Source organism: Polypterus senegalus, chromosome 13 (genome assembly GCF_016835505.1).
Source record: "Polypterus senegalus isolate Bchr_013 chromosome 13, ASM1683550v1, whole genome shotgun sequence".
In the NCBI taxonomy this organism is placed as follows: domain Eukaryota; kingdom Metazoa; phylum Chordata; class Cladistia; order Polypteriformes; family Polypteridae; genus Polypterus; species Polypterus senegalus.
In genome coordinates, this window is record NC_053166.1 from 42,093,964 (window position 1) to 42,111,613 (window position 17,650).

The 17,650-nt window shown below is 34.5% G+C and overlaps 1 protein-coding gene across 11 annotated transcripts in view; it reads right to left on the minus strand.

Moving 5' to 3' along the window:
- Nucleotides 1–1,994: 1,994 nt before the first annotated feature.
- The window catches only part of rapgef6 (Rap guanine nucleotide exchange factor (GEF) 6), a 373,961-nt gene continuing 358,305 nt past the window's right edge, over nucleotides 1,995–17,650 (minus strand). For 7 of the 11 annotated variants that reach the window (XM_039775454.1, XM_039775460.1, XM_039775457.1 and 4 more), the window contains 7 exons: nucleotides 16,504–16,686; nucleotides 15,725–15,868; nucleotides 14,328–14,441; nucleotides 11,416–11,635; nucleotides 9,306–9,814; nucleotides 6,264–6,578; nucleotides 1,995–5,132 (listed from right to left, as the gene is read on the minus strand). In XM_039775454.1, coding sequence (XP_039631388.1) covers nucleotides 5,110–5,132; nucleotides 6,264–6,578; nucleotides 9,306–9,814; nucleotides 11,416–11,635; nucleotides 14,328–14,441; nucleotides 15,725–15,868; nucleotides 16,504–16,686 — 1,508 coding nt within the window. In that variant the 3' untranslated portion in view covers nucleotides 1,995–5,109. The remainder of the gene's footprint in view (nucleotides 5,133–6,263; nucleotides 6,579–9,305; nucleotides 9,815–11,415; nucleotides 11,636–14,327; nucleotides 14,442–15,724; nucleotides 15,869–16,503; nucleotides 16,687–17,650) is intronic. The other 4 variants (XM_039775462.1, XM_039775459.1, XM_039775461.1 and 1 more) reach the window with 1 other exon arrangement.

Sequence of the window (17,650 nt, forward strand, 5' to 3'; positions counted from 1 at the left end):
CATTTCATTAATGAATAACACAAAAATAGTTGGAACAGGATATAAGATACAACTAAAAACAGAAGGCCGTGATTTGTAAATGCTCTTTCACCTATATTTAATTGTAAACAGGACAACGATGAGATATAGGCTTAAACTAATCAAGTTCATTTATTGTGGACAATACGCACTCATTCCGAGTGTGATGCCTGTCGCACATTCCAGACAAGTTTTTGACAGGAGTGTCTTTACCACAGAGTCACTGCACGTCTCCTGGCCTTTTAATAACATTCAAGAATCATGTGGGAGCTGAAGACGCTAACTGCTGTAGTGTTGAAAGTGGGATTTTGCCCCATTCTTCCTCGGGAAAGGACTTCCACTGCCCGACAGTGCTGGGTGACTGTTGGCGTATTCTGCACTTCATAATGCCCCACGTTTTCAGTAGAGGACATTTGTGGACTGCAGGCAGGCCACCATGCACCCGCACTATCTGTTTGCAAGGCCACCCTGTTGTAAAGCATGCTCAGTGTGGCCTGGCGTTGTCTTGATGAAATAAGTAAGAACATCCCAGAAAAAGACGTCTAGGTGGCAACATATGTCGCCTCACAATTCATATGTATAGCACTCTTCAGCATTAATGGGGTCTTCACAGACGCCATGGGCACTAATACCCACCCACCCCATACTGTGACAGCAGCGGTCTTTTGAACATGACATAGTTAACAATCAGGGTGACCGTTTTCCTTTTTGGCAAAAAAGAACATGATGTCCAAAAACAAGCTGAAAAGAGGACTTGTTAGACCATAGCGCCCGATTCCATTTTGTGTCGGTCCATCTCCGAGAAGTCACCAGCAATTCTGGACGTTCCTGATGTAAGGCTTCCTGTTTGTATAGTAATACCACCTTGTATTTGTAGATGCCATGAAGAACAGAGTTTGCTGTCAACGGTTTTCCAAAGGACTCGGGAGCTGCAGAGGTTACATTCATTACAGAAGAATATTGGTTTTTATGCAGTGCCACCTGTGTGACCTTGTACTTTGGGTACACCAGTTTCTTTAAATCTACTGATGAAGTTCTAAGACTGTAGATGGTGAAATTCATAAATTCTTAACAATCACACACGAGAAATGTTGTTTCTAAATTGTTCAACCAGCAGTTTAATACGAAGTGCCGCACTTTGCCCAATCCTAGCTTGTAAATGACAGAGCCTTTCAGGGACACTCCTTTTACAGTGCCACCTGTTACCTCTTTACCAGCAGAATGTTCCAAACAGGCTTTCAAGACACATTCCACAGATAAACAGGCACCTGGCCCAGCTTTTGTGGAATGTGCTTATCGTTCACATATTTTAAGTGTAAGTCTTTGTACCGTTTTCATTTAAATATGGGTAAAAGGAAATTGAAAAGTTACTGCGTTCTCTTTTTTTGTTTGCATTTTACATACTGTTACAGCCTTTCTGGAAATGGGGTTGTATTTTAAAAATGGTCAAAGAGAGACCCCTTGATTGTTTCCTCCCTTGACATTACACAAAAAAATGTGTGCTGAGATTTTAATAGGTAAGGAGTCAGAGAAGATGCTACGTGTTGATTGGCACAAACTGTATTCTGACCGCGTGACAGTAAAGATCCTAAAATGACATGAAGTCATATTGCATTGTGTATGTTGTACAGAACGTACAAGTACATGTTCTTCTGTCATTTTAATTGTTTTTGTTGAAAGGCACTGTACACAGTTACTTTAAAATAATAAAGTAAGGAGTATATGCTTAAGGGCACAAGTGGAAACTGAAGCCACTCAGGATGTTATAGCTCACTTGCCACTGAATCTGACAATTCTGCAATAATACTATCATGAATGGTTTTAAAAAGCAGTGGGATGTGATAAAGATCGAGATTTTATATACTGCTGTTTCTAGCATACACCATCAGGAGTCTCCAGTATTTGTTATGTGGTACCGCTAACCAGGATGCCCAAAGGGATAATTAGCATTAAGAAATTAAAACCACGTCAACCAATGTTTTTATATCTTATTTATTGTCCAACTTCATGTCAGTCAAATCATGTTCCATACTTCCTTTTAAACAAAATATAACATTTTAACTCAACTGTTAAAAATACAAAACGCATACAGGCAAGAGAGCGTCTTTCTAAAAGACATAAATATACAATATCTATTCAAATCTGGAGACAAAACATGACTTCTTCAATAATACTTCAGGTACAGACAAGTGCAGAAAAAATATTTTTGCTGCATATTGTTGCAGTTGTGCAGTTTGTCCAATATTGATATTTTTACAATTTCTTACACATATCACAGAGTGTAAAGCAAGTATAGTATTTTAAGACAAAAAAGTTTGCCAGTGATAAAGAATTACTTAAAAAAAGAAGAAATGATTCCAGTTTAATTGGCAGGATCTCTCTCTTAGCTTGGCAATATGGCAGGTGCTCAGGTTAAATCCTCAGGGATATCGTTTCATCATGCGAGCCTACAACCTGCAACACTTCTGTCTCTTTCATGTGTGTTTTGTCAGGTAGAGAAGCCACACCAAATTAGCATTTTGTTGCATCTGCTGCTCTGAGCTAAACTCACGTGTCAAACACAAGCATCTACCCAACTTCTACACATCCCCTGTTGTAAATAAAACAGAAAGCCACTCATTTGGTGCTTCTTATTTGTACTGCCATTCAATTTCTGACCTTCTCCCAATACAGCAATCCTGCTGGTCATTTAAGAAAAATGTCCAGAAGTAGTTTGAGTTTTTCCCCACCCACACTCATTTAGGGGTGAAGTTCAGCATGAAGTCTCTCACTGGCCTATTTCTAATAAAGCTGTGCGCAAACATATAAGCTGTTTGAGGCTCAAACTTATGCTAGGTTGCTTCATAGCATCCTAACAGACTGCTCCAGTTGTCATACACACTCTCTTGAGCTCTCTGCCATCACTCGGCAGTTCTGCGTTACTTCACATACTGTACTGAGAACAATGAATGGTAACAGGAGTGTCTACAAAAGTTAAAACATGGCAAAATTGGTTAAGTTCTGACCATTGTTTTAAACTGAAACAGTCAAGGTGCAACTTTGAATGGGTTGGTTATAATAATAATAATAATAAAAACACAATAAAGGCTTATTTCAGGGTACTTTGTCCTGTTTTTACTATTTGCCACAGTGGCAGAGGAGTGTTATCTCTTTAAAGCTGTTTACTACAGTATATACAACATCGTGTCCAGTTGTTCCCACTGATCAATATGATCAGTTGATTTAAAAATGAAACATAGCAAAGCAAGATGCACAGTACAGAATGTACAGAATAGGTTTAAGTTACAGAATATAGTTTAAGTTTTAACAATAATACTACATTTTGTTTAGGTTTTGACAGGAAATGTGCAAAGTTCCATAATGGCCTGAAAGTTTACAAGCTATGCTGGCTCCATTCCAGCATATCAATAAAAACATGGATCAAGTTTCAGATGTAGTTAAACACATAACTGAATCTGATTCTTGGGCCTGTTTTTCATTTACAGTACAGCGAACAGTAACATTTTCCACTTTGTGTAATGCAACTCCAAGTCCTCCACAAGGTATTCTAGTTTAAAGCTCTGAAACAGTTCTAGAAAAAGCTTAAAAAAAAGGAGCAAAAACTATAAGAGGGTACGGAGGAGGCAGTCATTTCCACAAACTTTCATCCAGTGCTGCCCAGTCTGCACTTTACAAAAATAAAATAAATAAATTCAGAAGCCATCTCTTCCAATGATATGCCACACTATTATTTACAATGCTTAGGTGCTAAATAACAACCTTTTATCTAATTCTAGGAATTATTTAATACAAAAGTTTATGTGAAACAAAGGCATCCTGCAATGCTGCCTGAAAAACCTCAGGCAGCCACAATCGAATGGCATTGATATGAAATATTAAAATACAGTTTTCTGTAGATATATTCTTTATCTGTACACATTCTCAAACATGTATATTAAAACAAAAATATATATATTACCTTTAATGTATTCAAGTTTGTTTTTGACATATTGGCAAAGAATGGACATTAACAATGAATATAGCTTAATAATACACCACCTACATCTATGGTCTATATTTAAACCAATATATTACAGTATTTTTGTCCACTCCATATTTTTGTGGAATAAAAGAGTGATAAGATGCTATGGGCCCAGTCCGTGAAGAACAGGAGATGACTCTCTAAACCCCAGCCTTACATCTTACATAACAAAGGCTTGTGTGTTGCAGCAGGCACTTTTAATCAGGTGATGGAGTGTTCACGCAGCTTGTCTGATGTCTAAAGGGTGAGAACTTAGCTTCCATTCATGTTGCTAGGATAAATTAAGAAGGACACACTGTGGCCATGAAATACTGGGGAATATTTCAGATGACCTCAGCTCTGCTCTTTTCATGGCAGCAATGAGCCTGTCTTATGAAAAGAAAACATTTACAAGCATATAAAACCTCCAGTAAAAATCTAAATCTTGCACTAATGTAAAGCCTCATACCCTGGATCAATCTGCCCTTTCAGTTTTTCTTGGCGGTACAACAGCCATATATAATATTATTTTTTTATGATTTCTCACCAAAGTGCTTTCAGTTGAAGGACAAAAAAACTTATTTTGTTTTTCAATTTTGCTCCATAAAATGTGCTTTGAAAGTCAGTATTTTCAAATTATTTTAAATTAGCAATAAGAAGTTAAAAAAACATAATGTGCCTCTGCACTAGTCAATGCCATGTTGCTGTGGTCTCTTCAGCTCATTCTGATCCCTATTGCTAGAATGTTGTAGATAAACTTAAAACATATACATTACATGAAAGCGTGGGCCATATTTAATAAACATTATTCTAGCACAGTCTCAAAAATTTTACTTGGTAAAAAATAATTTCCCAGTTTTGCATGTATTTCCATTTTGTATTTTTCCCCTTAAAACAATTACTAATATCATAATATTATTACAGAGAGTTTAATGCTTTGTTCTAATATATACAAGCCATAAAAATAAATTTCTTTTGCAAGAAAAGCAGCATGTTGATGTAGTTAGCTTATTATACCACAGGTTTCTTATCCAGTGATACAATGAAGTCCTTAAAATCTGGAAAAATGTTCAGTGCTCTGGTCCAGTAGCCTAAACTGCTGACACTTGCTCTTCTGCAAGAAATAAATTTAAAAAGAGATATGAACATAACTTCTTCACAATGATAATAACAATCAAAATATATCCAAACTTGATACAGGCAATGTACAGTAAGTGTACAGGGTAAATCAAATAAATAAAACAACTCATGCAAAACAAAAGCATTTAGTCTAACGTCCTGTTCGGTTTCTGCTTTACTGTAACAAAGAATCTAATAAGTACCATACAAAGTGCAATAAAATGCAAACATTTATTTAACTGCATCACACAATGCATGCTCACATTGGATACAACTTGACTGCATACCAGTTAACTTTGAAAAGCAGCAGCACCAGCAAAGTAGCTGGTTTTGTGCAACTGAGCAAGGACTCTTTTTTTTTTTATAATTTAAATTTAGTGCTTAATGACCAGTAAAAAAATGCAACTTGTTGGCTTTAAACATCAGATATCATTCATAAAACTGCATCCAATAAAAAGGAAGCCTTTCCTTTGCCTAGATTGATTCCAAAAATAAATCTGGAATTAGGATAAAATATTATCTGTAACATTTTGTTATGTAAATAAAGTTTCTACCCTCTTAAATAAAACAATCGCAAGTAGTGCTAAATTCAAGTAGTTTACATACTTTTTCCACAATGCACTGTAAATTTTTAATGGATGTGCTCAATAACCACATGAAAGATTGTCCGTGTGTTATTTGCTTAAGCATATTGTGTTTGCCTACACTGACTTGGGTGAAGATCAGATCACATTTCATGACTAATTAATGCAGAAAACCAGGTCATTCCAAACAGTTTGCATACTTTTTCTTGCCACTTTAATGAATGCTTATTTCCTTTAACCTTCCTCCAGTTCAGCACTACTTGCGATTGTTTTATTTAAGAGGGTAGAAACTTTATTTACATAACAAAATGTTACAGATAATATTTTATCCTAATTATGCAGTCTGTTCTCATACATTGTTTCAATACAAGCATGAAAAACAGTAGCACTACATTACACAAAGATGTTCCAAAATGTGACCAATGGGGGAAAAACACATTTGGTTAGTCATAAAACAATGTAGAATGTTTAAATGGCGTACTATCCAATAAGTAATACATTCAATATCAAATTAAAAGAAAAAATGGTTTAGTAACACATACCATCCTCATGACTATCTTGTGCTCCCTGTAGACTAACATTTGCTAGTTTAGAGTCATGGCTGTGCCAATTGTGCGTCTGGGACTGAACTAGCATCTTCGACTGAATGCCAGCTTCTGGTTGGCAATCAATGGTGCCATAGGGAGACACCATTTTTGACCTGTGCACTGCCACATTATAGTCTGGAGGTTTTAAATGCAGCTGCTTGCGGGAAGATCCTTCCTTTACATCCACTAAAGGGATTCCCAGGTATCCTGGAGGGGTGGGTGGTGGGCCTCTATATCTACTGTCCTTCTGAGGTGAAGTGACACAGTACACTGGGCACAAGAGACAAGCAGTGGGAATGTTAATGAGAAAAGAAAGTGACAAAAATTAAAAACAATGAGATGTTAACCATGTTACTACAGGGTATACATAGAGAAAGCAAGATGAATGACAGCAGCAGATTTTAAGAATAAAGGTCCCTCCCACCACATTTCCAAGATTTCTTGCAATGTAGCTCATTGCACTTGATAATGCAGCAAAGGCGTAAACGTTTTGTTTCATGGAACTTTGGTGAATGAACAATGACATACTGTTAAAAACTGCACCTCCTAATTTTTGTGGAGGTGTTTAAAATAAACAACAATCACACAGGGAGGTGTTTTGGGTTTTTAAATTAAATTCTAGTAACCGTAGCGAAATGAGGGCTTCTATTGATTTAGGGTGTTTTCTATAAATAGCAACCTGACTACTTTCAGAGTGTGTGAAATTCTTCAATTGTATACAGTTGAAATGTTGAGCAATACCTTTTATTATCTTATATTTATAAGATTGTATTCTGAAAGCAATTAAACCTTTCCCCCTTATCATAAACATGAATTATTAAAAATAGTGAGATCAAAGGATATATAAAAGTCTTTACATTATAGCACAAGACTATAGACTGTAAGATTTTCTCATAATGGCTCTACATGCTAAGACATATGCATTTGTTATTAATTATTTAGATACAGACTTGATGTTTCAGTCAAAGTTTACAGGTATTGGTCTAAGCTAATTCTATATGGAATTAATGTGGAACTTTACTATACTTCCTGTATCAGTGGCTACAGATGTTCTAGATAGATTTTGTTAACTTGGTTCTTTCAGTATTATTATCAAGTATAATCTTTGAAACATTGAAAGATTATTTGCATAAGGAATCTGTTATTTAGTATATGAAAGTGTTCAGAGCACATTTTTAATTTTGTTTATTGTATATAGTATAGTAATTGGGAATATAATTAAGAATAATAATTCTCTGTTGTAACTCCTTGATTATCTGTTTTATGTGAAAAATAAACTATAGCATTATTTTTATTATACATTTTTGAATTATAATTTTGCTACTACTACAATTGAATTTTAGTAGAAACACTAAGTCCTAAATAGTTCTTTTACATGACAACTTTAAATAATCATTTAACCTAACTAATATGTCTTTTAGATGTGTAAGAAAAACCAGAGTATCCACTGAAAAAGCCATGCAGACAAGGGAAGACGGCACAAACTTCCCAGGGATAGTGCCTGGGCAATCAAACTCAGCATAGTGGATTACTGAGGCAGCAGAACAAACCACTGCAGCTCCTTGCAATCTCCAATTTAATGTTTTTTTGTTAATCTAATTGATTTAAATTAGATTAAACAATACTGCAGCAAATTCCAAATCAAAAATAACTGGGTATGAAAGGGCAGCTTTAAAACTAAAACCATCCATTATTCAAACCGCTATATCCAAACTACAGGGTCACGGTGGTCTGCTGGAGCCAATCCCAGCCAACAAAGGGCGCAAGGCAGGAAACAAACCTCGGGCAGGGTGCCAGCCCACCACAGGGCACGCACACACACACACACACACACACACCCATACACCAAGCGCACACACTAGGGACAATTTAGAATCACCAATGCACCTAACCTGCATGTCTTTGGACTGAGGGAGGAAACCAGAGTACCCGGAGGAAACCCACGCAGACACGGGGAGAACATGCAAACTCCATGCAGGGAGGACCCGGGAAGTGAACTTGGGTCTCCTAACTGCGAGGCAGCAGCACTACCACTGCACCACATTGCTGCCCATGGAATATACAGCAATATCATTAATTCATAATAAAGGCAAATAATATACTAGTGAATATTTAAATTTGGCTGTCATAAATATGCCACTTAATTAATTTAGGTGAATTAACTGCAACAAAATGCAGAAGGCCACAAAGTTTTTCAATGAAAGCTCTCTATTTTCTCTAATACTAGTGTCTTCCTATAATTTTCTTAAGTATATATGTATATTTTCTTTTTACTGGCCACTATGACACTGACTCATTCCAATCATCAATTTTACAGACTTGATTTTTTACTTTGGAATAATATGTTGTCTTCAGCCTATCCCTGCAGTAGTGGATACAAGCGGAAACCAAGTGTAAAAGAAACACCAGTGCCTGTGCATCACAGGGTATGCTAATGAACTCACCAATATTCACTCAGTCACTTGACTGGCAACCTAAAATGGCCCAATAAACAAATGTTAAAGGTCTTTGGGATGTGGAAATAAACCAGAATTCCCAGGGAAAAAAAGGGCAAATGCAACTCCACCCAGATACTCATTAGTACTTGAACTGGGACCTAGGACAACTGTACACAACATGCAATCAGCATTTAATTTCATTATCTAAAATTGCTTTATTTACAGTAATATACAGAATCTAAAACTGAATAAAATGCAATGACATGTTAGAGGAAAGAATTTCAAGAGTATCAAATTTTTGTCCTATCGTTAAACAAAGATTTTGTCCACAGAGAAGAAAAGCAGTCAATGGGGTTGGTTTGGATTGCGGAGAAGCATCAAGGACTTTGTGTGTTTAGTATCAGGTTAATATAAGATACAGTATGCGAAAGGGAGAAAAAGCACAGTGTTCTTTTTAGCCCCAAATCTGCTGGTGTCATTTCATTTCACATTCTCATAATTCATAACAGAAAAATTATAATAAATTCTAATCAGCATAATCAAATATTAGCTGACATACCTATAAGTCCTTTGTCTGTGCTTGAAGTAACTGTTTTATAAGATGGGTCTGTGGCTGGTTTAGAGTCTGAGGGATCCTCCTGAGCTGATTGAGGATTTTCAGTAACTCTGCGTTTTATAGTTCCATAATTTCCTTCATAGGTATCAGAAAGGGAACTTGATGAGGCCCAACTTTGCCTGGACTGGTTCAACTCTAAGCTACCTCTGGAATGTCTATTAGTTCTGGAAAGGTCTTCTGAGCAAACACTGCTATTGTCTGCCCATTGGCCAGTTAGCTCCACCTCTGCAATTGGTCCATCTACGTGTTTGTTACGAAAGGGGCTGAGGTCCCAGGCCCGTTGGCACTGTAAACTCTGAAAGTTGTCATGAGAGTTACTGGAGCAGGAGGTCCAACTTCCACGGCCACTATCCGCTGCATCCACTGAAATAAATTCATGAGCTAGCTCTTCATTGCTTGCTGAGGAGGCAAATGTTGAGCATCTAGCAATGAAAGGTCTTTGTATGGAGTGACTGACAAAGAGAAAAAAAATTAGACTGAAGTTTGATTGATCTTTTAACACAACTGCCAACTTAACATTTAATACGCCTTTTTATTTATGCATGACTCTATCACCGAATGCATGACAGTTTTAAAAATCAGAACCCAAAGTTCATACATGGCTGTAATATAACAGACCATACTGTTAGGCAGGATTATATTTGTGGGATTTAAAGAAAAAAAAATTATAAAAGCTGTGGCAAGGGATCAAGAACTAAAAGGATAGAGCGTTCATTTTATACAGAAACATAGTTCCTTCAACAAATGATGCTTGTATAATATGTATAAATTTCAAGACACAATTAAACATTGATATAATACAATTCGATACAATTTTAGGGTGCCATCTTAAAAACCTCAGGGGATAAAGCAGGAAACTGCCCTTAGCGGAGTACCAGTTTACTGTGAGGAATACTGGTACACGCACTAACATCACAACAACTATGGAGTCATCTAATCTAGCATACATGCCATTGGGAAGTAATTTTTTATTCTGGACATTTGAGAGGTAGGGTTCAGATATTAGAGAAATGTACTAAGTCCACAAAGACATAGACTCTGTCAGTAGTCAAACCAAATTGAAGTAGTGAGTTTGCAGAACTAACCACTGCATTTGTATGATGCCAGACAGCCAACCAAACTTCCTTGGTCAAATAATAAAGAATATACCAAAATTTTGAAATAAGATTGTGTATGCTGCTGGCATGGTAAACAATCAGGTCCATTTGAAAGTATTTTAAAAATCTATTAAAATGTTCTTTTAAAGATGGCAGGATATCTATTTAACAGAACAGACAAGCATATTGTGTGTAAAGATATGCCAGAGTGAGGAAACAAAAAATATTTTGCTATGTTGTACTAAACCTATTTAAATTCATTTTCCCCCCCAAAACAAGCAACACTTGTTATCTTAGAATGGGAAATAAAAAACAGGATTACATAATTTTTTTGCAAATTTATTATAAATAAAAAAATAGCTGCAACAAAGCAAAATGTAAAAAAATAAATAAAAAATTGAAGAGGTCTGAATACTTTATGAAACCACTGTAATAAGCACATAGTAAAAAAAGTAATTTGTTGTACATTTACTGAATGTTGATTATCATAGTCCATAAAGTATAGTTCTGTTATGGTCCAAACTTTTCATGAAAAAACAAAAATTTCTACATTCTTTGACTCAGTTTAGGTACAGTTCTAAAGATTTAGTTTTGCCATCTCAAAGCTCACATCTGGTCAGAACCCACTGTATAAGTACTAAGTAGCATAGAGAATTCCTTTGGACCACTTCTCAGTTTTTATTAATCACTTGCATCAGCTCTCATGATACAAACTGGAAATCATTACTTTTTCTCTGTAGATCATCAAAGGAATCTTTTACTTTATTTTACAATCTGTACGCATATTCATTCAGCTATCACAATTTATATGCTGTTTGAGACTTTCAATCTGCTATTCGAGTGATACTGGGATTAAAACAAATACTTAAAAAAAATAATCTTTAAAAGTTTATTTTTCCATATTATCAAAACAACTTATGGCCAGTTTGTCAGAGCAAAGCTGTAGTACAACTTACCTGGCACAAGGCTGTTTACATTCAGCTGTAGTTGGCACACTGTTTCCTGTTCTAATAAGCTCCATATGATTAGGTTGCTGAGTCAAAGGGTGCTCTTCTGAAGTTGTGGCTGATATCGAATCCACAGAAGAATTACTAACAATGCTGGACCGGGATGAGATCTCACTTTGACTCAGATCAGAGAAATTTTCTGATTTTGCACTTGACAGCAAGGCATGACCTAGAAGTTTGAAAACAAAATGGTCACACATTTTTAATAGTGTTCCTGAGATAAGTAGGAAGATTACAGTGTAGAAAAGAAATCCTATTTAACTGCAAATGAAATGAAAAAAATAAATTGTTATTAATTCTTCCACTGGCTTTAAGAAGGCCAGAAAGTACATTGTGGTATAAGGTTTAAGACAAGTCTAGAATCAACCTTTTATAAATATAGATATTTTAAGTTGCTGTAATTTTACGTCACCTGAAATTTAGTTTTTTATGACAACTCCATGGTCTAACAGGTCTCAAATAACCAAGTTTCCACTATATCAATTTTTCGTGACTTATTTAAGGAGTGTAATCGCATAAATCATTTTATTCTGTCAATTTATAATTAATACACAATGTCAGTTAATATTTGGAATCAGTAATTCCAGATTAACCTTTTTCCTATCATATGTATTGGTGCTCGAAATATGTCCAGGATTTGGTGAATACTGTATACAAACAAATATAGCATGGAGAACTTTTACCATATACACCACGCACATTGCTATGAAACATTGAACTAAACGTTTAAGACTATGTTCAAATGTTAATTTCCTGTTTTAAGATTGTTATCTACCTGAAACACATACAGCATGAGGAAATTATTATGTACATCATGATATTAGCGTGTTTAACAATATACCTATACATATGAAATACACAATCATTTTTCCTTAACATATATCATCATACAAATAACAAAACTGAAATATACTTTAGATATCTTTTCTAAGACAAAAACAAATTATATATCTTGTTAATATGTCTTCTTGTCTCTTACGTAGTCCTGTCCCTATAAAAACTCAGCCTCATATATGTCCGTTTTCTGTTACTTACATTTAACTGCCTATAACTTCACCACTCTTCACTCAATATTCATGTTATACTACTCAAAATAATAGGCAGACATTTCTCTCCAAGTAGTGTGGCAGACAGTAGTCATTCAAAACTAGAGCTGATGTTATATTGGAAGAATTAAGTGGATAGGACTTGTGAGCTTCGTTGGGCTGAATGACCTGTTCTCATGCAGATTCTTCGAAAGTTGTAATGCCCTTAACAAAAGGAGGTGGCCTCTTAACCCTAACTTGTGTTGGGACCTGTTGAGTACCTTTAAAATTTTTTCTTTTTTTTTTTGCTTTATATATCAAAATTAGGAGAAACCACATATTTGGAATACATTATATGACAATGATTTACAATATAACAGAAAATACTTTTTGAGAAAAAATTTTCCAGGTGTAATAAGCCCCTATCGAAAAAGTTGCAGATTGAAAAACAATACTGAAGTAGTCTGCCTTTACTAGTCTGTATCTAAGTCGGTTGTAATTTTTTAAAATTACAAAAATAAACAAACTGCAAAAAATGAAGGTGTAAAGCAATTATGGTAAGATAAAATTAAGGGTTTTGGATGTGGCTACATTGAGTGAATTATAGAATAAATCACATACTTGTGACCACATTTCTACAATTAAGAGTACAATGCAAATAAATTGACAGTGTAAACATTAAAAAAAAAATCCTTCAAATGTTCATTTTTTGAATTAAATTGAACGTCTTAAACATTAAAAAGGCACAGATACTCGCTATCAGCATACAGTGACTCATCTGTACCACTGTATGTGTACATGTGTATGTACATATACTGTGTGTATGTGTCCTATATATGTACACATAAATGTATATATGTGTATATATACATGAAGGCATCTAGTTACTCATATGAAGACAACTCAAGCAAAGACAGAGATCTTCTTGGAAATTAGCATGATCTGTCAATAGACTGAATCAATTTAAACTATGCTCTAAGGTTAAAGTACATGAATTGTCACTATGAAAAGTAAACCTTAGTTGTTTGTTCCTACATGAATAAATATTCCTGCATTTTACAGCATCAGGTACATCACCAGTTCTTGATACATAGTGAACAAACACCATCTTGCATTAGCTACTACTAAGGTCGCTTTATGCTAGCACTAATTATGTACTCTGAATTATGTACTTTGAAATCTTTTAAGATAAATTTACATGTCCTGTAGATTAGCCTGTGGTACCATCATATTTTGTATTACATTGTGATGTATAATGAAGCCAGTTTGGGATATAGTTCATTTTTTTACCATCATGAGCAACACTAATGTACTTTCTACCTGATACTATACTATTACTATAAATAAAAAAAAACATTCAAAAGTGCAATGTACATTTTATTAAAAAAATAAAAATATCTATTATTTTTAACAGTAGACTGGACAGAACTATAAAATATTTGCAAGCAAATTTAACAAGTACTTCACTATTAAAGTGCTGAAAGTTTAATTCTGTCTCAATAATAATTTAAGACTTTCACACTCCTGTTTTTCATTTTATACAAGTCAATCTCCTGAAATGAAAAGAGCTGGTGCAAAAAGTGCACTGTGCTGTTCAAAAGGGTAACTACTAAGACCAGAAGAATTCTTAGATTTCTTGGGATGCAATCTGTAATCTTCATATACTCTACTGTCTCTTAATAGGCTCTGCTCTCTCCCTAGATGAATTTCTTTTCCAGTAAAATGGTCTGACTTTCTTCCTTATTTTAAGCTCTTGGCTGGCTCCTTGGAGTGTATCCCCTTCCCCTGTCCTTGTGCCTGTGATCTGCTGGATTCTCTTTTGTAATAAACTCCCACCTATTGTGCCGGAGCGCACTCCACTGTTCTTAGTGCTGTTTTCACTTGTCAGAGATGAGGAAGAGCCAGACAGATTCACCTGGCTAGAGTTTTGTGATCTTGGGATATTCCCAACTAAAAAAAACAAAACAAAGAAGAAGGTAACAATTTTAATACATTAGCCACAGTTTTCTTGAGGATTTTTATTAATTTAGTGGCAATATTATGTCACTACTTGAAAATGCTTTTGATGTTTCTGCTTTAAACAGAAACGAAGAATACCATGAATAATGAAAAGTTACTCAAATGACCTATAATAAAATATGCAATAACAAGGTAATTCTTCCTTCTGTATTTGCATGCATGGGTTAGTTTCCCCTTTCTTCTAAGCTGGCAGTAAGGAGTGAAGATAGATCACAGTTTTGGATTATTACCCTAAAATACCATGTAAAAAAATCAAACAAACAATAACTGAGAATATTCATAACATATAATATTGCATATTATGCATAAAATGAAGAGGAAGTCATACCATCTCATAAGTCTGATGTCAAGGTTATATTGGCCATCAGCCACACAATATTATGAGATGAATTAAACTGTCAAAGGTAAGAAATAAAACAAGCAACAATACAGTAGGTGCAGTTTGGCACTGTCCTATTTAAAACTAGATGGTGCACAGACACTATTTGTTTAATATCTAAGAAGAAATTAAATATTTGAGATTGATGAACTATTAAGTAGTAATTTAATAAAGATATATATAATTTAGCTATCTCAAAATGTATATAAGCATATTAAAACACAACAAATAATCTAATATAATTCTTTCTTCTGTTGTAGAAAGATGTCAAAGGAACCATAATTATCCCAGATCAGGAAAAAAAATTCAATATTATAAGTGTTCATGGTCTTTAACTATTTCTGAAGAAAAGTGTGACTTCCAGGGTGGGGAGGATTACATTTGATATTTAAAAACGACCCCTCCAATTTAAAAATAATATAAGCAATAGTGGTTTATGCTTCACCTTTATTAATTAGACAGACATATTGCAAATAGAATGGAAAAGGATGGATCCTACAATTAATCATTACATTCTAATATGGTTATTTACTGTAAATACTGAAACTAAATGACACTTAACGTAAGTATAACAAAACATACAAATTGTATAACTGGCAGCTACCTTAAACCCATTTTGATTTTAAATGTAATTGATTTTTCTAATTACATTCCAGTGAATAAGACACAAATTAAGCAAGCAAGTAATCAGTGCTATACACCACACATTGAGCTTCTATATTAATCAACACATATACCCTATGTTATTCAAAGAGCTGTGTAATCAGCAAACTTGATATGAAAAAGGTTTTTTTAGCTATCCTTCTGGAATACAAGAAACAGAAGATTTGTTTACCTTTGCGAGGAGATCCCTGTGGGGATCCAGGAGGGCTAGAATGCAAAGAAGAAGTGTTGGATATGGAATCTTCTGGTGCTTTCTTGTAAGGTATGTCATCAGATAAATTTAAAGGTTTTTTAATGCACTGGGGAGAACTTGTACCTAAAAATAAACAGCATTATATTATTTGGGGCACAAAGTACATTATCTTTCAAGTAGTCTTGTGAAAAAATAATTTTGTTTTAGCATCTTTGCCAGATTAATTTTATTGCATTAGAAACCTCTGGGCTATCTTTCAGATTCTTCAATGTCTATCAGGCAGACAATGCTAAGTGAATCATTGCATTTAAAAATTATAAACCTAAAAATGTAAACAAAGAGCAATATCTTGTAAATTACAATATATAAGACAAAGATGTTCATGATTTGTGCATTTTCAATCAGTGACATAGCCGTCCTAGTCTTTTAAATGAATAATGTCATATAACTAATGCTTGTTAAATGACAATGTACATATAAAAATTACAATGGATATGACAGAAGTTAGTTATAGTGTGAGTGTAGTTTTATTATTATGAATATTTTGCAAGGAAGACGTTTAATTTTTTGCTACGTAGTAAGGCAGTACTTCATTTCTGCAAAATGAAAGAAAAAGAAGCTTGAATAATGAATGTTGTTTGAGATTTTTCATCCCACTGCATTCTAGCTAAACATACAAGAAAGACCATGGGGACATGGTAGAAATAAGATTGGGACCCATTTAAGACATATCTATTTTAGAAGACACCCAGACTTACTGGTTGAGGCAGTGTCCTTTGCTGTGCTTTTATTCCTAAAGGGGTACAGATTGACTGCAGGGACCTGGAGGACTTGGCTCATTCGGTGTTGCTGATGAGATTTTCCAGATGCGATGCCAGACCTCATTGATACTGGAGACATGTCAGATTTTGCTGATCTTCTTTCACTCAGATTTTTGGACACTGTTTTAGTGAAATAGGAAATAATTAATCTTGCATTATTAGTTGCAAGATTATTATGTTCCCAACAAAGACAATAATCAAAACAAAGAAAAAATAACACTTTGTAAAAACATCTGCCGGGCAACTTTAGCATGATGAAAAAGGGGAGATGAAATGGAGTCAAATCCTTAGAGATTTTAAGTATAAAGAAGATATATTTTTTAATATTTATGAAGATTTAATGGACGGGGAGTTAGGTGAAAGAGGAAAAGGTGACATATAGCAAATTTTAAATTTGTACAGATGACAGAAAGATAACAACTTGAAATACTTGTAAAATAAACAGGTTTGATTGTGTTTCGCAACTGTCTTAAAACATAATTGCTACCAGTAAGAGGAGACTACAGACTAAATGATTGAACTAAAAATTGCACCATAACTGTTCACCTGCTATACAGTCAATTAACAAACTGTCTAAAGGAAAAAAAAAAATTCTAAACAACAATGGAAATGCCAACTGAAGCAGTTTATTCCTATACAAAAGACAGTTCCTCTAGTACTTAGATATGCCATTTTTGGTCCAGATCAGCTTCCCTCACACTTGGAACACCCTTTTGTTATTACTTCATGCTTCCTCTCCCATTGTTCATATTTCTTAGCTATTTTGGTTAGATTTTTAGATTTTATTTATACTGTACTACAAAGTATTTATGAAAGGAAGTTAGTTCTAAGGTAACAATACCTGCCCACGAGATTTCTTGTTAGTCTATGGGCAAGACAGGGTTTTAATTGAAGAATTTGAAAATATATAGTAGGTGTGATCTAGCCAGTGTCTTCTTGGCCAATACAAACTTAACAGTGGGAGAAAAAAATAACACAATTTTTGTTTTGTGGATTACTTTTAAGTTTCTATAATTATTCTTCATTCTTGTAAAGATTAGCTTTAACTTTTATAGTTACTTACAAATTACCAAGTTACATGTGG